The 27,447-nt window shown below is 47.2% G+C and overlaps 2 protein-coding genes across 3 annotated transcripts; one reads left to right on the top strand and one right to left on the bottom strand.

Annotated features, from left to right (window-relative positions):
• Positions 1–1,145: 1,145 nt before the first annotated feature.
• On the top strand, positions 1,146–16,078 carry RASL12 (RAS like family 12). 2 transcript variants are annotated; one of them, XM_053593231.1, is made up of 5 exons: positions 1,146–1,653; positions 3,597–3,653; positions 9,510–9,583; positions 10,303–10,493; positions 13,789–16,078. In XM_053593231.1, the coding sequence occupies exons 1-5, from the start codon at positions 1,551–1,553 to the stop codon at positions 14,162–14,164; spliced, it is 801 nt and encodes a 266-aa protein (XP_053449206.1). In that variant the 5' UTR covers positions 1,146–1,550; the 3' UTR covers positions 14,165–16,078. The 2 variants fall into 2 exon arrangements, with proteins under 2 accessions (XP_053449206.1, XP_053449207.1); XM_053593232.1 differs by having other exon boundaries at positions 1,636–1,653; positions 9,510–9,884; positions 10,285–10,493.
• Positions 16,079–16,182: 104 nt separating this feature from the next.
• SLC51B (solute carrier family 51 subunit beta) lies at positions 16,183–25,812 on the bottom strand. The gene is made up of 4 exons (XM_053593238.1): positions 25,433–25,812; positions 18,759–18,942; positions 17,655–17,745; positions 16,183–16,554 (listed from the first exon to the last, which is right to left on the bottom strand). Exons 2-4 carry the CDS (start codon positions 18,853–18,855, stop codon positions 16,347–16,349), a joined length of 396 nt encoding a protein of 131 aa, XP_053449213.1. The 5' UTR covers positions 18,856–18,942; positions 25,433–25,812; the 3' UTR covers positions 16,183–16,346.
• Positions 25,813–27,447: the final 1,635 nt, after the last annotated feature.

The raw sequence follows: 27,447 nt of genomic DNA, 5'->3' as shown, positions 1-27,447 counted from the left end.
AACCAGTCTGTCTTCTCAGGACTGGGGCCAGCCCAGGGTTGTGGCTGGAACTTGGCTCCCACTTTCTCAACTCCTACAACTCAAAGGGAAGCCTTCAGTCATTAGCTGTGTGAGCAATTCTGGTCTGAGGGTGTAGTCTAAACAAATTCCTCCCAATACCTTAGAGTCTTAATAACACAGCTGGATTACCATTATCCCCCTGAAACAGAATTAAGCTGAGTTAATATTCATGTCCTATCCAGAAAAATAATTTCCTTTTTGATGAAAAAGAGTCTATCACCATCCAGCTCTGCCCCAACCTTGCCTGGATTTCCATGTTTCCCTTGCAGGTGGGTGGTAGATGTGCTAACCATCTGTGGGAGGTGAAGGGGAAGGGCTGCTGAGAGAGGTTTCTGAGGCTCCCATTCCTTTCCCCTCTCTAGCTTGGAGTTTTCCAGATAGAGGCCTCACAAAATTCTGGAATGTACTTAGGGCGGATTCTGTCATCTCTATCAGGCCTAAGTCACATCATGGAGCGTTAGATTTATTTTCTCCTTCCTTAAGTATTTAAGGGACGCCAAAGCCCAAAGAAGCAAGATAACTTGCCCAAGGTCACCGGAGGGAAGGCGCTAGCACTAGATCCTAAGCATTGGGGTTCTCAGTGTGAGCCCTTGCCTGCCCCTGGAGGTCAACCTGGCCATCCTGGGCCACCGCCGTCTCCACGTTTACCCTGAGTCAGGTGACCCCTGCCAGGCTCGCCACCAGTTCCAGAATTGCTGTAGGCAAGCGGGGGTGCCAGGTTTCAGAACAAATACCCCATTTACACAAAGGCCACAAACACATGCAACTCATTAGCTCCCATCAAGGAGAAAGAGAAATCCAAGAAGGGTTAGGTTTCTTGAAGCTGAACCCGTATCTCCGTGGAATCTCAGTAAGGGGTGCTCACTCCCTCTTCCCAGGAGCCTGGGTTCTGCAGTGATGGCTCTAGAGTCCCTACGTGAAGGGCAGGTACTGGGGGGAAAGAGTGCAGAGCTGGCTGTGACTTAAAGAAAGGAAAAGGCATGAAACTGAACCCAGGAGGCTTCCTGGAGGAGTTGGGGGTGGGGATTGGGGAGGGGTTGATTTTCTTGCTGTTGGGAAGAGAATGGAGTGGAGGTTCGGGAAAGGCTGGAAACCTCTTTCCCTTCTATCCCTCTGCCCCCAAGATTCCCTCTCTCTGGTCCTTCCCAGTGGGGTCTGGGGGAGATCAGGAGGTTGAAGGCGCCCGGGTCCTTGAGGCGGAGCAGGGAGGTGGGGGGCGCGGCTGGCCGGAGAGCCCTCCCTGCGTGGGGAGCGGGCTGAGCGCGGCTGGTGGGGGGCTCTTGCAGCCCTTACAAGGAGTTTGGTGGCGTTTGGGGCGGCCCCGCCCGCCGGGCTCCTCCCGCCCCTCCTCTCCGCCGAGTCTCAGCCTGCTAGGCGCTGGGCCGGCGAGTGCCAGGGAAGCCCGCGTCCGGATCCCCGGGCCCCGACGGGCGGGCGCGCTGCTCGGGGCCCAGCGGCGGAACACCCGTGTCGCTCTCCACGGCGTCGCCATGTCCTCGGTGTTCGGAAAACCCCGCGCGGGCAGCGGGCCGCAGAGCGCGCCTCTCGAGGTCAACCTGGCCATCCTGGGGCGCCGCGGGGTTGGCAAGTCTGGTGAGCGGCGCGGGGCAGGGGCCTGGAGAGGACTGGCGACACCGGGAGTGGGTGGGGGTAACCACGCGCTGGGGACGTGGGGGCAGGTTCTTACACTAGCTTTGAGGGCTTCCTTCACCCAGGTGGGTTGGACAAGACACCGTGATTTTCTTCTTTGCCTCGGTTTCTCCTTTGCAGAGTTCTCAGAGTTCTCCTTTCATCTGTCTTCTGTGCTTGCCTGTCTCTTCCCATTGTGTCTCTGGCCTCTGTGTCTGTGACCCTTGTTCCCCTCCCTCTGTTTCTCCCCTTTGTCTTTCTCTGTCCCCCAGGCCCCCAACCCCTAACCCTGTCTCCCCTCCTGGGTCCAGCATTCAGGCTTGGTGACTGGCTCCAAAGGCACCAGACCCTAACGATTTAGGCTCTGATCCCCTGCCCAGCGCCCTCTTTGAGCTTCGTCTTAGCCTTGCTACTCCCTGATTCACGCTTGAGCGAGGGATTCCCTTGGGTCCCCCCATCCACACCTCACCCTGACCCCATTGAAGGAAGTGGGTTGAAATTTCTAGCTAACTGGATTTTTCAGAGAAGGGTCACTCCCCTACTCCCCCACCCAGTTCCCTGGGAGTATGGGACAAGTTGTGAATTCTTATCAAAAGTGTTTGTTTCAAGACAGACCCCTCTCTTAACTTTCTGGAAACACATTGAGCTGTGGTCCCAGGTGTCTGGGACTTGTCCTTGAGGAACTGAAATCTTGGGCTTCCATTGAGATAATTTCTGTCAACACTGAACTCTCTGGCAGCTGGAGCCCAGGGGGATGGAGGTGTCATCAGAGAAAAAATGTTCTGCCTCTGCCTCTCCCCTGCCACCCCAAATCCCAGGCATCTGAAGGGAAGAGGGCAGAGGGCTCCTCCACTGGCTGGTTTTCAGTTGTAGCCATTAGTGATGGCCACCCCATGCTCAGGTAGCCATTGGTTTCCTTCCCCAGAGTATTAAGGCTCACTGGAGGCTACTGTCTGACCTTGAAGCCCCTTCTGACTCAGGGGATTCTATCTCTGGTTTTCCTACAAAAAAGATTTGCCTTCTTCCCTTTGGAAATCAGATTGCTGTATGTGGCTCTGTCACTAGTACTGTTTAGCCAGTGACAACTTAAATGAAAGAATTTAAATTCTACAGTATGTATTCCCTGGGTATTAGTTTGCAAGATGACACTATTAGGAATCCTAGGAAAGAATGTTAAGGATTTTCTTAACAATATCATATTACTTTTTAAGAATCCAGTATAATAGTTGGCTGGCCCTTGCTTTATGTAGCTAAACTCTGAACGAAATCAAAATCCTGTTAATGAGTTCCACTGGGGAGAATGTCATTCTAGAGATTTACATTTTCTGAGATACCCATGATGAGCGTGAAGGCCCTAGAAAGAGCCGGCACTTGAGATATGAGGGATCAGAACCAGCATGTGTTTACTCAGGACTCCGATCTTGCCTGGACCTCACCTGGAAATCTCTTCCCAGGGATCACCCACTGATCATTCCTGCTCTTTCTCTCTGGCTCATAGCCGAGCTGGAATAAATATTCTGCACTTCAGAATCTTTGCGACTTGTCCATGCTGAGCTACATCTCCCTTCAGCTGGGGCCTTAGCAGGGTGACCCTGAGGTAACTGGTTGCATGTGTCCTGACCTCTGCGTTTGGTCTTCACAAATAGCCCTTAGGCTTGGCTCTTGTTGCTTTTCTTGCCATTAAAAAAATCCCAGGGTGCAATTAGAGGGACTCAGCTCCTCATATTTCTTGTTTCTTCTGAGCTTCTCAAACCAACTCTTCAGTTTCCCAGACACATTCCCTGAGAGAGCTGAGCGTGGTGTTAGTCAGGGATCACAGAGGTTAGATAAGGCCTGCCTAAAAAGAGAGGAGCCAGCAGCCAGACACAACAGGGTAGACTTAGCAGATCTCTTTCTGCTTCTTGCAGCTCTGACGGTGAAGTTTCTGACCAAGAGGTTTATCAGCGAATATGACCCCAACTTGGGTAAGAAATAACTCCTGCCTGTACCTTCTGCTGCCTATGCCCCACCTAGAGTACCCTCCTGGGGCCTACCCCATGGGTGGGCCCTGATCAGGATTAGACAGCTAGAGGCAAAGAAGGAAGGAGCCACCAGGATGACTCAGCCCATGCGGGGAAATGTTTTAAGTGCCAAAAATATCCCTTCCACAGCCCACCCCAGACAAGGAGAGTTGATTTACCCTAAAACATGAAGTGTTGGCTCGGCGCCTATGGCTCAAGTGGTTAAGGCACCAGCCACATACACCAGAGCTGGCGGGTTTGAATCCAGCCCGGGCCTGCCAAACAACAATGACAACTGCAACCAAAAAATGGTCAGGCGTTGTGGCAGGCGCCTATGGTCCCAGCTACTTGGGAGGCTGAGGCAAGAGAATCGCTTAATCTCCAGGAGTTGGAGGTTGTTGTGAGCTGTGACGCCATGGCACTCTACTCAGGGCGATAGCTTGAGGCTCTGTCTCAAAACAAACAAACAAACAAACAAAACATGAGGTATGATGAGGTTAAAAAAAAAGAAAGAAAGAAAAGAAAAGGAATCAAACATAACAGGATGTTCACATCCAAATAGGTATCATTCTTCAAGATGGTTACTCGGTGTTCTTTTCCAGAAAAGCTGGACAAGACATTTGAGAAATTCTTTAGTGGTGCTGGCTTCTGAACGATTTTTGAACCATATGTGAAAACTAGTCTTGTTTTTAGCTGTATTGTGGTATGTTGGAAAAAGGGATGTTTGGTGTCAGTCAGAGCTGAATTTGAATACTGGCTCTGCCACTTATTGGTTGTGCAGCCTTGAGCAAGTCACCTAACCTCTCAGAGCTAGTTTTCTCATCTGTAAAATGGGCATAAAAATACCTATCTCAGAGAACTACTATGATTAAAGAAATAACACATGAAGAGCTAGTCTAGTACCTGACCTACAATAGACATTCAATGCATATTTACTTTTCTTTCTTCCTCAAATGGCTTCCCATGCATGGCAGCTTAGATTCCCTCAGATTAATCAGATTAGCATTTCTGAAAATTATTTTTAGCAGCAAGATCTTTTCCTAAAATAATGTCTTGCATCGAATCCTAATATCTGAAACAAATTAAAGCAAGGCTGGGTATGGTGGCTCATGCCTATAATCTCAGCACTCTGGGAGGCCAAGGCAGGTGGACTTGAACTCCTGACTTCAGGAGTTCAAGACTAGCCTGAGCAAAAGCAAGATGCTATCTCTACTAAAAATAGGAAAACCAGCTGGGTATTGAGGCAGACACCTGTAGTCCCAGCTACTTGGAGGCTGAAACAAGAGAATTGCTTGAGCTCAAGAGTTTGAGTTTGCTGTGAGCTATGATACCACAACACTCTACCCAGGGCACAGAGGAAGACTCTGTCTCAAAAAAAAAAGCAGAATTTTATTACTATAAATGTAACCAAAAGCTCGTGTTTATACCATTTGCTTATTGCAAACTGCTAAGAACAATAAATAGGGTGTCTAGATGATCTTAGCTTTTTGAAAATGGGCATTATAGTCTAGGATTGTTTTTTCCACTCCTAAAAATAGAATAAAGCCTCCCAAATGGGCCCCTTAGGGCCCTCTGAAGAAACCAGGGCTCTGTGACACAAGTTGAAACCCCACCGCACTACCTCCTGCAGCAGGCCCCTGATGGAATGCCACCTCTGTACCTGGAAAAAGAGTACCTTAACTTAGTGGTGCCCATCAGCCCCTTGGTTCACCGAATCTCAGTGCTGGAGCAGGAAGAGAACTCAGGCTATTTATTCCTATGGTTAAAAAAATATTTTTCCTTAGATAATTGAATCCCTTATTCCAAATCTTAAATGGAACTCCAGGGTGTCAAACAGAGAAAGTGGAAGTGTTCCTTTGGTTGAGTCAGGGATGCAGGGCAGGTGATGCCCTGATGGTCCCTAAGAGGTTTGTTCCTCAAAGCCCCATCTGACCACCTGTGCCTTGGCACAGCCTCCTTGGCACAGTGGAGGAAGAAGGCTCACTGAGCTGAGGCCTCTGGGCCAAGGTCACGCAGCAAGTCTGAGGGGAGCCCCTTTGGTTAGCAGAGTTCAACTGCTGAGAGAGAAGGACATAGGACGCTGTGGCCAGAAGGTGCTGGGAGAGGCCAGAGCATGGAATCAGAGATGGGATGGAGGAGTTGAGGATAGAGTTGAGGTGTGGCAAGGAAAGGCATAGGGTGGGCAGGTTGGTGATTCCCAAGGAAGCACCTCCAAAGATATATTCTGCATAGTTGAAATACTGCATGGGTCATGCTTATACTAAAAATGAATCCATTTTATCTGAAATTCAAGTTTAACTCATCATCCTGTATGTTTTCTGGCAACTTGCCTGTAGCCTCTCTTCTTCCCTGCCCCACGGTCTATATCTTTGCACAGGGTCCCACTGGATGAGCCTATGACAGTGGTGGTTTGAGCTCCTGATTGAGTAATTTTGGAATTCTGACCTAGTAGTGGAATGAGTGCCCAGACAGTCTGAGGGGCAGCCCTGCAGTGGTTAGTCACTTCAGTCTGTGGTCTGTCAGCCCTCCCAGAGGGCCCACAAGCTAGAGAGACTACCAGACGCTCTCCTCTCAGACGTTCTAGGTGGGCAGGGCCATGCCTCAGAGCTTCTGCTGGGAAGAGCCTGACATTCCAGCACTGGGTCCAGAAACAGCAGAGACCGTGGGACCAGAGCCTTCTCTCCTGCGGAGAAAGGGCTGGGCGTTCAAGGTGAGGAGAGTTAGCCATCAGGCAAACGTTGGTAAAACAACTCTCCACCTTTTCCAAGGTCTTCTAAGAGCCTGAGCTCATTTGAGGAGCCTCTTGAGAGTGTAGATTCATTCTCATGTCCAGCATGTAGGACAGTACTAGGCACAACATACATGCTTTTAACTGTGGGGTTGAATTTTGGTTTTAGGATTACCCTTTAAGGAAGAGCTCCTTTATTTATGCCCCTTTTATTGGTGGAGAAACTGAGGCAGAGAGGGCTCAGTGATTTGACTAAGATCAAGGAGATCCTCAGGTACAAAGGAAGATGAGACAACTCTAGTTGCTCACTGCTAGGCACATCGTTATGCTAGTCAGAGGTCTGTGTGGTACTGGGCCCTCTGACCCACGATTTCCCCCTTCAGTGACTGTGGAAGGGCTTTGTCTGTGTTGAGGCCACCCAGGAGGGGTTGGGGGTCTCTGGGAGAATATTCCTCTCTCACAGAAGGGCTGGGGCATCTCACCTGGCTTGGCCAGGGGATAATGTCAGCTTCTCACTTCTCCTGCCCTCATCCTACTTCAACAAGACACAAACTCCATTTTTGAGGCATTACCCTGCACACACTCTGATTAGAGCTGCTTTGATGCCTTTTAAAAAATTATTATTACATCAATGAGAGAAAGAGACTTTGGGAAACAACTCTCCTCTCAGCCTTAAAGTCCACAGAATATCAATTAGAACTTAGTGATGGAAAGACTAGGCATTACTGCGACAGGAACAGGAGCCCCCCAACCTGCCTCAGCCTCTGAGGCCAGTCATCCCAGTTGTAAAGGGGAAGCTGGACAATATGACCTCTAAAGCTTCTTCCAGTTTGCCCCTCCATGTTCCACATCCCCAGCGAGCCTGGGTACTTCTGGTCTTCTCTTATACTGTGCTCGAGGGGTGAGAGTGTCCCACTGGAGAGGGAGGCAACCCAGTCTGGAAGACCTGAGTTCAAATTCCTTCTGCTGATAGGATGCTGTGTGGCCTTAAGTGAGTTCCCTCCTTCTCTGAGCCTCATCTTGTTATCTTTCTACAGTGGAGCGATCAGTAACCTCAAAAGGCTGTCGTGCTAGTATAAAGGCAACAGGAGATCAGGGCTGGGGAGGACACTTGCACCTATTGGGGGGAACGCCCAAAAGGAGCGCAGCAGACAGGTTTGGCAGGAAAATAAAGACAAATCTGAACAAGATGTAAGCATCTAGGGCAGGTCTTCTTGGACCAAATATAGTTAAATATTTGGGACATAGTTTCCATTAGATTTTTTTTGTCTTTGCATAAGAGCAGCTATTTATCCAAGTCCCCAAAGCAGGCTGGGGACAAGAAGCTGTCTGTGATTCATGCTGGATCTTAGTGGACTTGGAATGTGTCCAGGCCTGGCTTGGCTGCCAGTGGCCCTCAGAGAGAAGTGTTTGACTGTAAATTCAGCCAGGGTTGGGGGGGGGGGGTGTATCCTTCTCACAGAGGATGCTGCCAGGAAGACAAAGCATTTTGGTTCTGCCAAGAGGGGTCTTTTTTAGGGTCGCTTAGGGCAAGAGACACCCAGGGAAAGGCGAATACCAAAGATACTCAGACATGCGGGCCCAATGGTACAGGCAGAGGTTGGGGGTAGGGAGAATGACCACCAGTGTGGCACTGAGTTCCTCTTTGCATGCCTGGCCACTTGCTTGCTGTTTTCTCAGGTCTGAGGTTGTGAGAACTAAAAAAAAAAAGTAACAATTCATGAAATCAATGAAGGTCAATAACTTAGTTGATAATATGGTACCGATGTCACCTTCTTTGTTTTGGTCATTGTGCTGTGGTTATGTAAGGTGGTAACATTAGGGGAAGCTGGGTGAAGAGGACATAGGAACTCTGCACTATTTTGCAACTTCTATGTGAGTCTAAAATTATTTCAAAATAAAATGAATATGAACCTGCCCGGCTAACATGGAGCACCAGAGTCCCCATTGACCTTTACCAGGTACTTGTAGTGGCCCAGGTCCCATGTCCAGAGGGCCTATCCTATCCAGTCCTGACAGAGCCCTGGGAGAAAAGACTATTAAATTAACTAACACAGGGACACGCACTTAGCACAGCACCGGGCACAAAGTAAAGGCTTGGAAACTGTAGCCTATGCTATCTTAGTATTCCCATTTTAAAATGAGGAAATGTCTCAGAGGGCTGAAATGACTCAGCCAAGTCACATAGATAAAAAGCAGCTGAAGTTGGATTTGATTCCATACTCCAACTTAAAACTTTATTACTATTATTTTAAGAGATGAGGTCTTGCTCTATTGCTGAGGCTAGAGTGGAGGGGCACAATCATAGCTCACTGCAGCCTTCAGCTCCAGGGCTCAAGCAATCCTCCTGCCTCAGCCTCCCAGGCAGCGGGGACTACAGGCACACAACACCATGCCCAACTAATATTTAAATTTTTGGTAGAAATACTGTCTCACTATGTTGCCTAAGATGGTCTCAAACTCCTGGCCTCAAGCAGTCCTCCCACTTCAGCCTCCCATAGTGCTGGGATTACAGGCATGAATCACTGGACCCTGCCCCAACTTAAAACTTTTGACTACCCTAGACTCCTCTGCTGTCATGCTGTCAAGGATTATTTGTAAAACCTTCTTGGAATGCTGCTCCATTGTGTTATATGCTTCTCTTTGCCCTTATCTCTTTTCTGACTAGGGAGAGGAGGATTGTTTTGGGGAGTTTCCTGTGGGCCAGGTACTGTGGTCAGAAGGGGAGAGGGGAGAGAAGCTTAGGGTTTGGGGGTGGTGGGGCTGGCAGTGCAGCTCCTGAGCCTGTGCTGCCAACTGGACCCATGGGCCACACGCACCATCCTGTCATCTTTGCACATCACCCAGAACACAGTCCGGTCCCTGAGGCACGTTCTCTGTGTGATTGCTGACACTCTAAGCCCAGCAGGCAGAGTAGCATTTCCTTGATGTTCTGCCCACATCTTCCATGTGGGTGAGAACCAAGGACTTTACGGGGATCCCAGTTCAGCCAACCCAAGAGCAACTCCTGGGGGTCCCCCAAAGCTACACTAGGGAATCTCAAACTAAGACCCAGTTCACTGCATCTGACCTGCTGATCTTCTGTGTTACAGAGGACACCTACAGCTCTGAAGAGACCGTGGACCACCAGCCTGTTCACCTGAGGGTCATGGACACTGCAGACCTGGTAACATTACCCCCATCTCCATGGAGAACTGAGAAGCAGTGTAGCCTCCTAAGAAGTCCCAGCCCAGAGTGTGGGGCCTCACGTGGGAATTTGGATCTCTTTTAAATTCCATTTTGCTGTGTGAACCTGAACGAAGTACTGACCTCTCTGGACCTGAATCCTTCATTTGCCAAATAAGAAAGATAAAATAGGCTGAGAGGCCTGAGGATTGCCAGCATCTGCTCTGAGATCCTATGCAATGGAGAGTTATCCTCACACATACATGGAGAGAGGTCCACACCTCTTTACACAGACACTCCTGGTGAGAATGCCTCACCCAAGCCCCCTCAAATGCACACTTCTCCCCTGAAGTTCACATGTCCCCACTGCCCCCTGCCAAAGCCAGATGTCAGTTATTCTCTCAAGTCAAAGGAGCAACTAGAACCTGACCTTAAGCTAGGGGTGCCCAGGGACAGCCAGGGACCATGCCAGAGTTTTTGGCTCTGTGCCCAAGGGGCCAAGGTCTCCAAGTCTCTGGCTGGGTGGTGGGAGGGCAGTTCATGAGACAATGTGTCCTTTCACACCAAGCCAAATCCACACTCAAGTGCCCCTTTGAAACGAGCTCTTCTGGGGAACAATGTACAAAGATCCAGCGAGTGGGGAGGTGGGACGAGGCAGCTCAGGTGTAAGACCTTTACCCTGACCTCCTCTGCCTCTGAGAGGGCTTCTCTCCACCCCAGGACATCCCCAGGAACTCTGAGCGCTACCTGAACTGGGCGCACACCTTCCTGGTGGTGTACAGCGTCGACAGCCGCCAGAGCTTTGAGAGCAGCAGCGGCTACCTGGAGCTGCTTGCCCTGCATGCGAAGGAGACACAGCGCACCTACCCTGCCCTGCTGCTGGGCAACAAGCTGGACATGGCCCAGTACAGGTGAGGTGGCAGTTTGATCCTCATCTTCACAGTTGACTTTCCCCATTTGTAAAGGCAAGGCAGCGTCTTCAAGGATTACTTAGCCACTAAAGACAGTAATCCCCTTCAATTTAGGTAAGAGGGATTGTGTTGTAAGAGTCCAGGGGGCCTTAGTCTTCCAGACACCCAAGGACAGGAAGGGCAGGGCATCAGGGGCTGGACCCTGAATGTCAGAAGTGAAGCTACTCCTGTTACCCTCTTGGGTCTCTCCCAGGATCACCCTTTCTTGCCTGAGGCTTTGTGACTTTCCAGTTCCACTCCCAGCAGCTGAGGGTCAATCAACGCCTGGTCCAACTTTAGGGAGAGGCTTTGATTGGCTCCTCATGTCAGGTGTCTGCTCTGGTCCAACCAGCTCTGGCCTCAGCCAAGCTCAGCCCTGCCCCAGGCTCACTCCCACAGTTCGCTGTGCTGAGGGCAGGTTCTCTTAGAAAGGGTTGGACTTGTTGCCATGTAAGTCATGGCACAAAAAAAAAAAAAAAACAACAAAAGAAAGGGTTGAACTTGTTGCTGTGTAAGTCATGGCACAAAAAAAAAGAAAGGGTTGGACTTGAATTAGAGGTCACAGACTGGGCCAGAGGGCACATTACCACAGAATGCTATAGCCATATTTTGCTTGGCCAGCACAGTGTTTGAAAAGACCAGGAATTGGAATGCTTTGAGGTGGGGCGTATTCTCTCCAGCTGACCGCAGGCCTCCCCACACCCTTTGGTTTGCCTCCACCCTCTCCACACATTCGAGTTGCCTGTCTGGCCCTCAGGCGTTGAGACTATGCTGCCTGTACTTGATGAGTAATCCTACTGGATTTCTCCAACATGGACATTTGTCCTATGTGGCCAGCCTACCTGCAAGGTATGGCACCTTTCACCAGCCTTCCACCCTGGCCGCTCAATCCTGCTTCTCCAGGTCCCAAAAGCACACTGACTGGTGTTTGTTCTGAACAGGTCAGATGGGCAATGAGATGTGGGCTCATGAAGACGGACCACAGTAAGGGGCCTCCCCAGCCCTCAAACCCAGGCAAATTCCATGTCAGGGGATGAGAGAAGTCATATAATTGTAAAACCACTAAAGGTAGTCTTTCAGGAATAACAGACCCTGGAAGAGGGCTGAGAGGGTCAGAAGACTGGATTGTGGGAGTTTGAGGTTGCAGAGAACTATGATCCCAGCACTGCACTCTGGCCCAGATGTCAGAGCAAGACTCGTCTCAAAAAAAAAAAGACTGGATTGTGAACAGGCTGGTTTTCAGTATGGGAAAAAAAACATGAGGCCACTGTTTTGGCCCCCATAGGGGTTATCCGCAAATGACAAAGAATACGTGACTGAAATGAAGTAGCATCAGTTCCCTAAAAACATTTATCCCCTTTTCATTCTTTGGTCAAGTCCCAAGTTTAGTAGATTAGGATTTGGTAAGCACAGTAAATCTAACTTTTAGCTGAGCACTGAAAGTTAGATTGTCTAACTGTTGTCGTTGTCTCCCATGACTGTCTTTACGGCTAAAAGGATAAAATGTGGATTAGGGCTGTGCTTCCCGAACTATGGATAAAACTTTTACTGGAAGTTTGAGACCAGCCTGAGCAACGTTGCCTCTACAAAAAATTTAAAAAATTAGCTGGGTATAGTGGTGGGCTTGTAGTTCTTGGTATTTAGGAGACTGAGGAAGGAGGATTCCTGCAGCACAGGAGTTTGAGGCTGCCATGACCTAGGATGACACCACCGCACTCTACCCTGGGCAACAGAGTGAGAGTGAGACCATGTCTCAAAAGAAAAAAAACTTTATTAGAATGCAACAAAATGAGACAAAGCCAGCCTGAACAAGAGCCAGACCCCATCTCTTTTAAAAATAACAAAACTAATTAGGTGTGATGGTGCATGCCTGTAGTCCCAGCTACTTGGAAGGCTGAGGCAGGAGGATTGCTTGAGCCCAGGAGTTTGAGGTTGCTGTGAGCTAGGCTGATGCCATGGCACTCTTGCTGGGCGACAGAGTGAGACTCTGTCTCAAAAAAAGGGTGGGGGGGAAACAATGTTATATGTCTGTGTCACCACCTGCATGTCACACACCTGCAGGCACGTGTCAGATTCTTGTTTCTGAAAATTCATTATTCAAGCCCCACAATAACAAAGTTGCAGATTCAAGCCCATCATAAAAGCAAATATTCATAAAACCAAGTATTCTTTCAAAAGTGCTTTCCTGGGAATCAGTGAACTTATAGACAGATGGCAGTACTAGGTGGGGAGAGGCCTAGATGCTGGCCACTGGCCTTTTTTGTCCTAGTCACCCTCTCCCTCTGATACCCACCCCCTTTTTGGAGCAATACCCCGGGCAGCCAGCCCACTCCCAGGCCCTGCTCCTGCCACACTGACCTTGGCTCAGAAACCTTTTCCCACCACTGCCCACTCTAGTTTCACCTCTCATCTCATGGTCTGTGCCATCATCCCCCCATATGGTGGATGGGGCAGTCTAGCAGTAGGTCAGGAGGATTCAGGCAGCAGACTTGGCCCCCAAACCTCAGGGGCCCCATCTAGACATCTGACCTACTCAAGACCAATCTTCTCTTTCTCCCACCTCAATTCCTATGACTCTCAGGTCAGAAGTTTCCAGGACCTTTGCAGTTTTAGATCTTCTATCCTTCCATCACAGGAGTGGCATAGGACCAAGCTAGCGTAGGTGTTGCTCCTCCTTTCCTTTTCTCCCTCCTCACCATGATATGTTGTCAGCTCCTGGGCAGGCAGACAAAACTCCCCACGAGCCCTGAAGCTCTGCCAACCACAGGCTTCCAGAGTCACCTCTGAGGTCTAACACCCTTCAGCCCAAACAACTGCTTCTCTCTAGAGCTGATCCCACAAGGCAGGGCCGTGAGTGGTCCATTTCCTGCCCCAGGAACCCACGTTGAGAGGAGAAGTGGGGCTGGGAATGGCTTTCTTTCTCTGGCCACAGACAGGGTTTCACATGCAGGACCAGCTTCTCTCTTACCGTCATCCTCATCCCTTAATTCTTTTGTAACATTGACCACCATTTATTGAGCACTAAATCTGTGCCAGGTACTGTGCCAAGCACTTGACACAAATTATCTGTCTGAATCTTAACAACCCTGAAAGGCAAATGTCATCATCCTGTTGTACTGATGAGATAACAGACTCAGGGAGATGAAGACGGCCCCGGATCACCCATCAGTACGTGAGGGGCTGGGTGCAGAAGCAGGTCTGCCTGACTTGGAACAACATGTGCCTAACTCTCTGCCCTGCCCTGCTTCCCTGCCAGGCAAGTCACCAAAGCAGAGGGTGCAGCTTTGGCAGGCAGATTCGGGTGCCTGTTTTTCGAGGTCTCTGCCTGCTTGGACTTTGAGCACGTGCAGCACGTCTTCCATGAGGCAGTGCGAGAGGCGCGACGGGAGCTGGAGAAGAGCCCACTGGCCCGACCCCTTTTCATCTCCGAGGAGAGGGCCGTGCCCCACCAGGCCCCACTCACCACCCGGCATGGGCTGGCCAGCTGCACCTTCAACACACTTTCCACAGTCAGCCTGAAGGAGATGCCCCCCGTAGCCCAGGCTAAGCTGGTCACTGTGAAGTCATCCCGGGCCCAGAGCAAGCGCAAGGCACCTACCTTGACCCTACTGAAGGGCTTCAAGATCTTCTGAGGGCCCCTTTTCAGGAATCCCAGGCTCAATAGCTGGGCAGGGCTGCAGAACAAGGGCTAGGTTGTCACCACCAGCCTTTCCCTCTAATGCACTGATTGTCCTCACCCTCTGGAGGACAGCTGACCCCACCTCCAGCATCAAGCAATGTCCCTATACTTAATGCCCTGTGTGAGCTAGAGGGACAAGCAGGGATGCTACTCCTCCTCCCCAGGCCTTGTTCTCCATGGTAGCCACCTGCATCTGCGACCCTGGAAGGAAAACAGGCCCTGCAACAACTCAGAGACCTGGGGACAGCCTTAGGCAGGAAGAAATTGCAATGTGCATCCTGCTGCCATCACCTTTCCTGCCCCAGTTACAGCTGGGCCAGCTGTGGCACTTAATGGGTGGTCTGGGTGGAGAGCTCCCAGAGGCCCTGTCAATGTGTGGGCCTGAGAACACCGGCAGGAAAAACAGCCCTGAGGTCTTTGCGCCACCTGGTGGACAGGAAAGGCAGGGCAGCCTTTCAGAGGCTGAAGCCTGGCCCTCTGAGCCCCAGGCAGCAAACCCCACGGTTTACCCATGAAAATCTAGTTAAAGTAACCCAATGGGACAACCTCGGTGGGACAAAGAAGTCCCAGGAAAGTGTATTTCTGTAAGTTTGCCTCTGACTGAGGGCAGAAGGATAGATAAGGGCTGTGGGTTGTGGTTTTCCGGTGTAGAAAACCTGTAGCATTTTTTCACCAGCAGGCAGGGTCCCCTTGTTTTCCTACCATTAAGGACTCTACAGAGACCCTCGGAACCAGACTCCTCAAGTTTAACGAGAAAGACTACAGACCAGAGTTGTTCTCTCCAGTGGCAATTATCCAGGGCTCCTGGCAGTATCAGACGCATACAGTGGCACTCGAACCTGCCCACTCACAGGGAGAAACACCTGTTTGTACTTGGCTTTGGCAGGACCCAGTACTTCAGCAATGGGTCTGAGTGTTCAAAGCTCACTTATGTGAGATAGGAACTAAAGAATTTTGAGCTAATAAAGCATTTTTTTTTCGTAAATTAGTTGGTGATATTATCACAGCTTATATATCAGAACACGATGGCTGAGACATGGGATCAGGACACCAAGAAAGGGCTCTCAGAGGTAGGCAGCACAATCATTTTCCAACATCGTTTTCCAAGACCCTTAGCAGAGAAGCAGGAGAGGCCTCTTAGAGGTGAGGGCTTGTAAAGGGGAAACTGAGCCCAGAATCCTCTTCCTTCCCCTCTTAGCAGTCTCAGAAGCTTGGACTAAAAACAGTGCCTCTGGCTGGGTATGGTGGCTCACACCTGTAATCCCAGTGCTTTAGGAGGCCAAGGGAGGAAGATTGCTTGAGGCCAGGAGTTCAAGACCAGCTTAAACAACACAGCAAGACTCTGTCTCTGCTGCCTGCTGGGAGTGGTGATACACACAGGTAGTCCCAGGTACTTGGGACGCTGAGATAGGAGGACCACTTGAGCCCAGGAATTAAAGGTTACAGTGAACTGTGATCAGGCCAATGCACTCCAGCCTGGGCAACAGAGAGAGAGCCTGTCTCTAAAAACAAGAAAGGAAGAAAGAAAGACAAAAAGAAAACAGCATCTCTCTAACTCAGTTTTCAGCCTCATTCCCCAAATGGAGAAGCTGAGGGCAGAGGGGAGCCGTGAGCTACTCAAGACCACATGCTAAGAGTCCTGGCCCACAAGCTGGTGATGGGTTTTGCGCTTTTGCTCCAAGCTCCAACACTTGGGTGTGTTTGTGTGTGGACCACGACCATTTGAACAAACTATGCAATTCCAACAGGATACTTCCAGAAGCATTTTAATAAAATTTTTTTAAATAATAGAATTTTAAAATGGTCTGTGAAGCTAGTGAATGATGCCCCATGATCATATCAATGTACACAGCTATGATTTAATAAAAAAAAAAAAAAGTAGGGCAGTGCCTGTGGCTCAGCGGGTAGGGCGCCGGTCCCATGTGCCGGAGGTGGCGGGTTCAAACCCAGCCCCGGCCAAATTAAAAAAAAAAAAAAAGTACAAGAAAAAAATAATAGAATTTTAGTTTGCTTACAATTGATTTATTGTATCTGCTAATTAAAAAAAAAAAACAGGCTGTAAAACCTAAGGTTTCAGGCTACTAAGCTGAGCTCAGATCATGTACCTGGCTTGGGGGGAATGGTGCTCTGAACTCTCAATAGATCTCAGACTCTGATGCATGTGGAAGGAGAGCCAATGGGACTTCTCTGTCTTTTAACTCATTTTCCACCTTAGCCAAGTTTGATTTTTCTGAAAGCAAACTCTCACTAAGGTTGGTTAGTCTATTGTGATCCTTGATTCTGGCTTCATCCAAATATAGGACTTCTGGAGTTTCTTTTTCTGGTGGCTGCATCTTTTGCTTTCTGGGAAGAGAAGGAACAGTGTTGATCAGAAGGCCTGAGTGGCTGGGGCAGGACTGAATCTCCCAGATGGCTTAGAGTTGGAAAGGAAAATCCTACCCACAGCTTGGGAGCTGCTGGGGGACAAGCAGCAATGGTTGGATATTCCTTTGGCGGAAAACGGCTCACACTTGTATGGGTGTCACCTCAGTAAGGAATCCTTACTGCCACTGTGAGCTCAGCTATTACTAGCGCCTCCCCTTACAGGTGAGGAAATATGGGTCAGATGCTAAAGCAGCACATACCTGGGACGTGCACTTAAGTCTCTTGCCTCTGAGTCCCATGTCTTTTCACCAAACCACACCATCTATGGCTTCAGGATGCTCATCCTACCTGGTATAAGTCCTTGTCACTCCACACCTGTCCTTCACAGGACTTCAGGAAATCTCTAACTATTCTCCCTGTCTCTAGGTGCCTCCTTCTCTAAACCAGCCTACACATGGCACCAGTCATGTTTCTAAAACCCATCACGTATGCATCACCACCCCCCACCTTCACTGGCTCCCATCGCCCATTTCTGCAACCTCGGATTCCTGCCGTTAACTTCTGCAAATCTATCCACTCTCCAAGTTGGTGTTACTCAGAGTATCTCTAGACTTCCTGGTCACAGTAGAGGGACACAGCCACAGTAAGCTGATTGTCCAGAGAATCTGTGTGGGCCATAGAGGAGCAGGTCTGCTCTTGCTGGCAGCTACTTGGTCTCTGAGTTGACCTTGCTGAGTGGGATGCTTCCTGACCAGGTGAGAGAGGCAAGGTCCCTTCTTTTTTTTTTTTTGGCCGGGGCTGGGTTTGAACCCACCACCTCCAGCATATGGGGCCGGCGCCCTACCCACTTGACCACAGGTGCCACCCGCAAGGTCCCTTCCAGGTCATGCCTGCTTACCGGCCAGAGCCAGGGATGATAATCAGGGATAGTTGCTGGGTTTTATTTTTTTTTTTAACACCCTTAGGTTCTCAAAGGACCCTGAAGTCTACATTTTGCTGTCACAAAGGGTGGATAGCCCCTAAATGACCCCTCCCTAGATTTTCCTTTGAGCAGGCAGAGCCCCAGACCAGCTCCTCACCTGTTTGCCTGGATGCTCCTTCTCAAGAGGGCAATGCTTATTACAAACACCACAGCTGCCAGGGCAAGCATGGAATAATTCCAAGGAGATGCTGGAGAGAGACACACAGGACAGAGCCTTGAGGAGGGGCAAGGTGCCTTTTAGGGCCACTAATAGTTCGGTCTTGGGCTCAGCCCCAGCTAACAGTATCAGTTATCCCTCACTATGTAGGCCCATATCAAAGATAAGCCCCTTGCCTCTGGGGATACCCAGTCTAACAGGTGGACGTAGGGAGACACAATCTGTGCTCTAGAGAAGCCTTAAGCTAATGCTGGAGACAGGACTGCAGTTAAATAACAGTGGGAAAGGAGGGGGAGGGGAGGGGCGGGGGGCAAGGTGAGCCAAGATCAAGTTTATCAGCTTCACTTCTGCCAGGGGTTGGGCCTGTGCAGTATGAGGAAAAGCAGGAAGGAAGAGGGAAGGAGGAAGGGAGGGAGCAGGAAAGAGCGGCAGTTAAACTGGATTTAGCAACTGCCCACAGATGATGCATAAAGTGGCTGATCTGAATTTGGATATCTGTGATTTGTCCACACTTCTGAGATTAAGCAGGATGCAGCTCCAAGGCTTCTGCATTTGCTCTTCCCTCTGCTAGGAATGTCCTTCCCCCACATAATCTGCATGACTAATTCCTTCACTTCCTAACATGTCACCTTAGTGAGGCTTTCCTTGACCACATTCCCTACCCTTGCTGCACACTTCCTATTCTCTTGTTACTTATCTTTTTTTATTATTACTTATCAACACCCATTTAGCTGTTTATCTTGTTTATTTCCTATCTCTTCCACTAGAATGCATGCTCCACACGGAGAGAGAGTTTGTGTTTTATTGTGTTTACTGTCAACCCAGTGCTGAGAATAGGCCTGGCACACAGTAGGAGCTTAGTAAGTAATTGTGACGATTAAATGAGTGGCCACACCCCTCTGGGAGCTGAGGTGCTCAGCCTCAGTTCCCATCTTGGAGGAAATGTGATGCCTGAATGGAAGAGATGACAGTTTGGGGGCTTCAGACAAACTGCTCTGTGTTGAGAAGCACTCCCACCCTCACCATCAGTCTCCCACCATTTACCATCTTCTACACGATAAAACCAAAGCATCTCTTCCAGCAGCTCCTGGGATACCACAGTCCCTGCTGGAGCTCCAGTAGCCCCCTCGCGATGCTGCATGTCCCGACTCCTGGTTGGGGTATGTTCTGGACACGACGTCCTCAGAGCCCTTAGCTCCAGCAGCCTTCCTGACCTCCTAAAAGACCCCTGCCAACAAAGCAAAGAGCATGACTAGATATAGCCCACCCCAGCTGACCTCCTTTCAATGCCCAAACCCGGATCTCCTCTGGCTGGTAGGACCAAAATAGCCCCAATGCAGGAGCAGGTGGGCTGAGGAGGGGCAGAGACTATAGAAGCAAGAGTGACTTAAATCTTTATTAAAATCCATCACGTGCATGGAAGAGCACTGATCTAGGAGTGAGGAAGACTGAGGCAGTGGCGGGCTGGGGGACCCTTGCAGAGGTCAACTCAGATTTGCACCTGTGTCCAGTGCCCACCCTGCTCTGCCCTTAGCTTGGTTGGTTTCCTTAGCAACTGTCCCACCCAACGCCTTTGAGGCTCATGCGATAGCCAATCACAGGCCTCTGTCTCCCGCACGTGCCAAAGGCTGAGCCTATCACTTCTCTTTCCTGGGGATTGACACGCTTGCGACTCTGAGCCGTAAAAGGAGGCAAATGGCCAGAGAAAGGCAGCAGTTCGCCCCTGGTGGAGCCAGTCCCTTTCTTTCCCCAGGCCCTGGTGGTCAGTGCTGTCCTATTCAGCAGCCACCTGAGAACTTTTTCTGGACAAGTTATCAGAGTTGGTTTTTGTTGTTTGCAAAGGAAGAATATGAACTGATGGTCCCTGGCTAAATCCTCTCCTTAATTTGAGGCTGTTTCCACCCCTACAAATAAGCCAAATCTCAGTCAACCTCAAAACATCCGCGTAGTGTGACACATTCTTGTACTACCTGTACTATTACTACTTAGAAAAATGTCTTGTATCCATATTTTAAAAAACAAAAAGATACAGGTGAAATTAATTTTGACAACACAAGCCACTTTATCCAAAATTTTATCATGTTAACGTGTATTCAATATAAAAATTATTGAGGTATTTCATAGTTTTTGTATCAAGATTTTGAAATTGGGTATAAATTTCACACATGTTGTATATCTCAGCCCCATGTCTAATGGTTATTATACTGCAAAGCACAGGTCTATGCCTAAGCCCAGGGCCAAGGCACGGCACCTGGTGCTCCTTACTGCTTTGGGCTCTTCCTATGAAGTCTGTAGACATGAGAGGTTGGGCCTTAGGCTGAGAGCCAAGGAGCTGGTTCTGCCTCTGGGTAAATGTGTTTAGGCAAACTTCTCCCCTCTGGATCACTGCCTCCTCTGATGAACACAAGGGGAAGTAACCACAGAGGCAGAAAGCAATGAAGTAGAGGGGAAAAGTGTATAAGATGAACAACACCAAAAGCCATCTTAAAAAATATATTAATACAATGAATTTCTGATGAGATTTATCCAGACAAAGGGAAGATGCCAAAAAAAAAATTACAGAAACAAAATGATACCAGAGATTTTAGAAAGGAGTATATTTTGAGTTATGTGCTAATGAACTTGGCAAACTAGATGAAGTGGATAAATTCCCAGAAAAACATAAAATACCAAAATTGTACAAGGAAGAAACAATAAACTTGGAGACTAATAAATAATAAAGAAATTGAAATCATGGTTCAAGACCTCCTCTCCAAAAGTAAAACCCAGGTCTGAACGGCTTTAATTATGAAAGTTATTAATTTGAAAGTTATTAATTCTTACTTTAAACAAGTTATCTGCCAAAACAGATAAAGAGCATTTAACATTGATCTCGAAACTAGATGACAACAAAACAAGGAAAGAAAACAGGCCCATTCACTTATGCAAATAGGCACAAAAGTCCTAAAAAAAAATTTAGCTAATTATATTCACCAATATATTAAGAAAATAATACATCATTATGAAGTAAGTTTCATGCCAGGAATGAAAGGACAGTTTAACATTAGAAACTATATCAATATAATTCACCACAGTCCCAGGCAAAAGGAGAAAAATCATATGATTAATAAGCATGATAAAAACTCAGTAAACTAGGAAGAGAAGGAACTTGTTAATATATGATAAAGGTAATATATAAAAATCTGATGAGAGTCTGGATGTGGTAGCCGATGGCTGTAACCCCAACATTTTTGGAGATAGAGGTGGAAGGATTATTTGAAGTTCTTGACCAGAAGTTCAAGACCAGCCTGGGCAACACAGCAAGACCCTGTCTCCATAGAAAATTTTAAAAATTAGCTTGGCATACTGGCACATGCCTGTAGTTCTTGATACTTGGAGGGCTGAGATAGGAGGACTGCTTGATCCCAAGAATTTGAGGTTGTATTGAGCTATAATGATGCTATTTCACTCTAACTGGGACAACAGTGTGAGACCCTGTCACAAATACTACATGTGAATTATATTGATATCATAAAGGCCAAGAAGTAATGACCTTATCACAAATAAATAGATAGATAGGTGTGGTATACTAAGGAAGTTGAGCCAGGAGGATCCCTTCAGTCCAGGAGTTCAAGGTTACAATGAGCTATGATCAGATCACTGTACTCCAGCCTGGGTGACAGAGCCTGCCTCAAAAAGAAAATTTAAAAAAGAAATGAAAAGTAAACATATCTTGCAGCAGGGAGAGGGGATGATGATGATTAATCATCATCATGTTGATTAATAGGTATACAGTTGAATTTTATAAGATGGAAAGAGTTCTATAAATGGATGGTGGCTATGGTTGTACAACAATGTGGATGTACTTAATGCTAAGACATATGCTTAAAAATGGCAAAGATGGGTGGCACCTGTGGCTCAGTGAGTAGGGCGCCGGCCCCATATGCCGAGGGTGGCGGGTTCAAACCCAGCCCCGGCCAAACTGCTACAAAAAAAAAAAAATAGCCGGGCATTGTGGCGGGCGCCTGTAGTCCCAGCTGCTCTGGAGGCTGAGGCAAGAGAATCGCGTAAGCCCAAGAGTTAGAGGTTGCTGTGAGCCGTGTGACGCCACGGCCTCTGCCCGAGGGCGGTACAGTGAGACTCTGTCTCTACAAAAAAAAAAAATGGCAAAGATGATACATTTTTTATGTGCAATAAAAAGAAATCCTACGTCAAATGGAGAAACTATAGATACATTTCCTTTAAGCTAAGTAACAAGACAACAATTGGGGCTGGGTGTGGTGGCTCATGCCTAAAATCCTAGCACTCTGTGAAGCTGAGGTAGGTGGATTGCTTGAGGTCGGGAGTTTGAGACCAGTCTGACCAAAAGCAGAGACCCTGTCTCTACTAAAAGTGGAAAAAACTATTTGGGCCTTGTGATGGGCACCTGTAGTTCCAGCTACTTGGGAGGCTGAGGCAAGAAGATCACTTGAGCCCCAGAGTTTGAGGCTGCTGTGAGCTATAAAACCATAGCAAGGCAACAGAGTAAGACTCTGTCTCAAAAAAAAAAAAAAAAAAAAATGTCCTAGAGGTCCTGGCAAGTGCTATAGAGAAAGAAAAAGAAGAAAGCTTCTTTCTTAAAAGATAAAATTCATAATTTGCAGATGATCATTTACCCAGAAAAACTATTGAAATTAATAAAAGCATTGAAATTGCTATAAACAAGATCAGTAACATATCTCATATTATTAGTGGGCTGGAAATTAAATAAAAACTAGATATGATTCAAATAAAAAAAATAAAAATAAAAACTAGATATGATTCACAAAATTCACAATAGCATCTAGATTAAATTTAACCAAGAATAAAAACACACTTCTGTGGAGAAAAATTTAAAACTCTAAGACACACACACAAAAAACAAAACTCTAAGACAAGAAAAAAGTGATTTGAATAAATTAAGATGTCAATTATCCTCAAATCAATCTATAAATCCACTGCAATCCTAACTGAAATGCGTTTCTGGAGGACCTTGATGAACTTATGCTAACATTTATATAGAAAAAAAAAATCCTCAAATAGCTCAGTCAACCTTAGGGAGAGTGGAGGAAGATAAAGAGGAGAGGTCGGCCCTGCCTACCAGATGTCGAGACACAGGAATTAAAAAATGTGATTTGGACACAAGACTAAACCAGTAGACAAAAGGATCAGAATGGAGATTTGAGAGAGACCTATGTACACAAGGAAACTTGATATACAATAAAGGTAGCTCTACTGACTAATAGGGGAAGGAGGAATTGTTTCGTAGGTGGTGTAGAGAAAACTGGCTCACCATATGGAGAAAAGACCCGAAGCAGAGCTACTGAAGGGCACATGCAAAAACAGACACCACATGGATTAAAGGTCTTATGTAAGAAGAAAAATACAAAGTGAATAAAAAAAAAAATGAAGTTAATAGATGCAGGGTAGGACTTCTTAAAGTCATAAAAGTCCATTCAAAAACAACAAAGAATTAAGAATTTGAATACGTTAAAACTAAGGATAGCTATTCATGAATAAAATAGCAAACACATTTCTGATTGAGATAAGATGTTTGCAAAGCTTAAAACCAAGATGGGAATCATATCTAGAATATACAAAGAATTCTTGCAAAACAACAAGAAAAAGGCAGGAACCCTAGTAGATAAATAGACAAAAGGATATAAATGGGCAGTTTACAAAGTAGGAAACCCAAACGATTAGCAAGCATATGAAGGAATGCTCAAACTCCTTGGTAATCAGAAAAATGAAAAGTAAAACTTGACATTTATTAGCCTGGCATTCTGAAAGCTCCCTAATATTGATTGCTCGTAGAGCTCTGGCCCCATATACTGAGGATGGTGCATTCAAACCTGGCCCCGGCCAGCTAAAACAGCAATGACAACTGCAACAATAACAACAACAACAACAAAAGCTGGGCGTTGTGGTGGGCACCTGTAGTCCCAGCTACTCAGGAGGCTCAGGCAAGAGAATCGCTTAAGCCCAAAAGTTGGAGGTTGCTGTGAGCTGCGATGCCACGGCACTCTGCCGAGGGCGACAAAATAAGACTCTGCCTAAAAAAAAGCAAACAGGACAGCGCCTGTGGCTCAAAGGAGTAGGGTGCTGGCCCCATATGCCAGAGGTGGTGGGTTCAAATCCTGCCCCGGCCAAAAACTGCAAAAAACAAAACAAAACCGAATGGCAAAATACCAAACAGAAAACCAGAGTATTAGCAAAATAACTAGATTGACATCAGAGTTTTTTCCAGCACTAAATGCTCTGAAAAAACACTGCTAGATTTTAAGGGAAAATATTTTGATATAAATAGAATACTGACTTAATCTTTTCATACATCAAGATGGAAATCAGGAGAAAGAAAGACCCCTTTTAAGACTTTTACGGACTCAGATGCACACTACCTACTTCCTCATTTGAAGGAGCTTTCTATCTATATCTGTCTACAAAACAATGAAAAGACAGAGTTACAGGAATGACTAACAGACATGATCTTGTGTTCCAGCTCCATTTGACTCTCTGGAGCACTGTGCTAAGAAGGATTGTGACATTCTGTCTAATCTCAAATGTAAGAGTCACCTGTTCCCTAGATAGGCTCCCCTGTACCTACAGAGGAGAGAGTGTGGAGGTCAAGACACCTAATTCTGTCTGCCTCTGGGGAGTGCGCTGGAGCATTCACCTTGAACACTTCTGCATTGTACAGTTTCTTTTTTTTTTGCGGTTTTTGGCCAGGGCTGGGTTTGAATCGCCACCTCTGGAGTATGGGGCCACAGGCACTGCCCCATTGTACAGTTTCTTGTGAATACACACTACCTTCCTGAAAATGCTACATGTAATTACGTTATTTAATACATGTATATCTTACATTTGTTTTAAATGTATATTTTGTATATTTATGTGCATTTAAAAATATATGTATTAATTTTAATTATACCTTTTCTCAAAATCAGTAAATAATACAATTCTAATTCTGGATATTTAATTAATGGAACTAATCAGATATGTGTATACAGTGGAATGTGTTTTAATATGTATAATATTGTTATAATAAGCATACACCAACCAACAAAAACCCAAAATCACAAGACAGATACAAATCCAGAACTGAGATCAGCTCTCCCCAACTGTGTTAGCGACCACAGAAACAAAGAACACACTTTATCAAAGTACTTATTGAGTTTGCTTGTGGAGTGAACATCATATTGGCATTTTTATTTTATTATCAGAATATTTTTTGAGACAGAGTCTCACTCTGTTACCCTGGCTAGCATGATGTAATGTCACAGCTCATAGAAACCTCAAACTCTTGGGCTCAAGGGAGCCTCTTGCCTCAGCTTCCCAAGTAGCTGGAATTACAGGCACCCACCACAATGCCTGGCTAGACTTTACTATATTTTAGTAGAGACAGGGTCTCACTCTTGCTCAGGCTGGTCTTGAACTCCTGAGTTCCAGTGATCCTTCCTTCTCAGCCTTCTAGAGTGCTCAGATTACAGGTATAAGCCACTGCACCCAGCCCCATTTTATTATTAAATTTTATGCTTTATTTGGCTTTCATTTGTTTTTCTGTTAGTGTCCTTTTCCTGTTCCCACTTAAGACTTCATATTGCATTTAGTTGGCTTGTCTCCTTAAGCCCCTTTGGGAAATCCCTGCATTTTAAACAGGGCTTAACCATCTGCCATGGGCTACTCTGGGCCACTCATCCCCTTGGCAGGTTTAGGACACTCACCCTGGATCTGGGGTTCCCAGGGGCTGCCTTGATCTGCTGTTGGGAGCAGCACTGATTTCTGTGTCTTCCTCTTCCTCTTCCTCACAGCCACACAGGATGGTCTTTGCACCTGAGCTGTCCTCAGCTGGCACAGCTATCAGCATCAGTGAGGGGGCAGTGCCTGCTGAGCCGGTGGCAGCTCAGCCCATCCCGCAGCTCTGTCTTAGCACACGCCCAGGCCCGGAGCCTTCTCTGCCTCTCCCAGGTGACTGACCTCTTGAATGAGTGGCCTCAGAGGGCAAATAGGTTCCACCTGACTTTCACAAACTGCAAGAACCAGGAGCCCAGTGGTTTCCTTCTTATGTGCTGGTATCAAGGAGAGAGAAAAGTCAGATCCTTTGGATGGACAGGGAGATGTGCTTGGAGAGGTCTGAGAGTCCCACCACTGTGGGGGCAGGAGGGATGTATGGTGTGACTCCAGACCTCTATTTCACAATATTATCAATATTTAACTACAGAGTAGGGAGCCAAGGATGGCCTTTTATAGCCCATGCTTTCTTATAGTGAAGGTCATGGCGTCATGCAAGGTTTTCACAGGAGCTATAAAATAAGGCCTGTGAAAGTGGGGGTAGGGACACTGTGTGAGCATGAGCACCAGTGACCCAGAGAGAAGGAAGCAGGCCAGATCGAGGTGCTTCCCCAACCAGGCCAGCCCCATTCAATTCTGATAGTCTGTGGACTTTTCCACTCCCTCCCTCCTTACATCTCAAACTGTCGCTCTTGGCTCAGTAAAGAATGGTGTTCTCATTTTTGTAGTTGTTTGAGACAGAGTCTCACTTTGTCACCCTCAGTAGAGTACTATGGTGTCACAGCTCACAGCAAGCTCAAGCTCTTGGGCTCAAGAGATCCTGTTGCCTCAGTTTTACAAGTAGGTGACTACTCGCCACAATGCCTAGTTTTTCTACTTTTGTAGAGACGGGTCTCACTCTTGCTCAAAATGGTCTTGAACTCATGAGCTCAAGCAATCCACCTGCCTGGGTCTCCAAGAGTGCTAGGATTACAGGCATGAACCACTGTACCTGGCCTGATGTTTCCATTTCACAAATGAAGAGACAGGCTAAGTAAGGTTGCATGTCAAGTCCAAGTTCCTCTGCGAGTTAAGCACGGGTCAACAGTGTGGTGCAGAGGAGAGGAGAGCAATAGGGAATCGAGGGACTGCCTGTAACTCAAGCCCTTTCTCATTTTGTAATGCATTCATTCATTCATAGTAAACAAGACAGCTGAGGGGACCAAAAATAATGGCTCACACCTGTAATCCTTGCACTCTGAAAGGCCAAAGCAGGTAGATTGCCTGAGCTCAGGAGTTTGAGATCAGCCTAAGCAAGAGTGAAACCCCCATCTCTACCAAAAATAGAAAAACTAACCAAAACTAGCCAGTTGTTGAAGGTGCCGGTAGTCTTAGCTACTCAGGAGGCTGAGGCAAGAGTTTGAGGTTGCTGTGAGCTATTACGCCATGGCGTTCTAACCAGGGTGACAGAGTGAGACCCTGTGTCAAAAAAAAAAAAAAAGCTAGCTGAGTACCCTACTCCTGAAGCTCAAACTCCAAGGAAGATAGACAGCCAACAAAACAGTAAACAAAAACATAGTTCAGATAATTACAACTAGTAATAATTTCTATGAATAATTTAAACAACATAATGATACAGAAAAGGAGGGGCTGTGGAGCCATGATTTCTATGTCACTATGCTAACAACTGAGTAATGAGGGGTTGACCATGCAAAGACTTGGAGCGTCAGGTGCAAAGTCACTGAAGAAACAAGAAGCTCCGTGTGTTTGGGAACACAGATGAGGCCGAGGCCACTGAAGCATTGGGAAGAGGGGAAGTGGTGTGGGATGCAATTGGAAAGTAGGCAGGAGCAGGCCATGGAGGGCCTTGTAAAACAGAATGAGTACTTTGTATTTTCCCCTAAACGTGATGAGAAGCCGCTGGAAGATTTTAGGCAGGGAAGTGACGTGATCTCATTGACATTTGTTT

Source organism: Nycticebus coucang, chromosome 6, assembly GCF_027406575.1.
Source record: "Nycticebus coucang isolate mNycCou1 chromosome 6, mNycCou1.pri, whole genome shotgun sequence".
Taxonomy (NCBI): Eukaryota; Metazoa; Chordata; class Mammalia; order Primates; family Lorisidae; genus Nycticebus; species Nycticebus coucang.
This window is presented reverse-complemented; position numbering and strand designations above follow the sequence as displayed.

Coding starts and splice junctions, on each gene's coding strand:
- RASL12 (XM_053593231.1), top strand. CDS start 1,551: ATGTCCTCGGTGTTCGGAAAACCCCGCGCGGGCAGCGGGCCGCAGAGC. Junction 3,654..9,509: donor CGAATATGACCCCAACTTGG/GTAAGAAATAAC, acceptor TCTGTGTTACAG/AGGACACCTACAGCTCTGAA. Junction 9,584..10,302: donor TCATGGACACTGCAGACCTG/GTAACATTACCC, acceptor TCTCCACCCCAG/GACATCCCCAGGAACTCTGA.
- SLC51B (XM_053593238.1), bottom strand. CDS start 18,855: ATGCAGCATCGCGAGGGGGCTACTGGAGCTCCAGCAGGGACTGTGGTA. Junction 17,746..18,758: donor GTTTTATCGTGTAGAAGATG/GTAAATGGTGGG, acceptor GTCTCTCTCCAG/CATCTCCTTGGAATTATTCC. Junction 16,555..17,654: donor AGGAGCATCCAGGCAAACAG/GTGAGGAGCTGG, acceptor TTCTCTTCCCAG/AAAGCAAAAGATGCAGCCAC.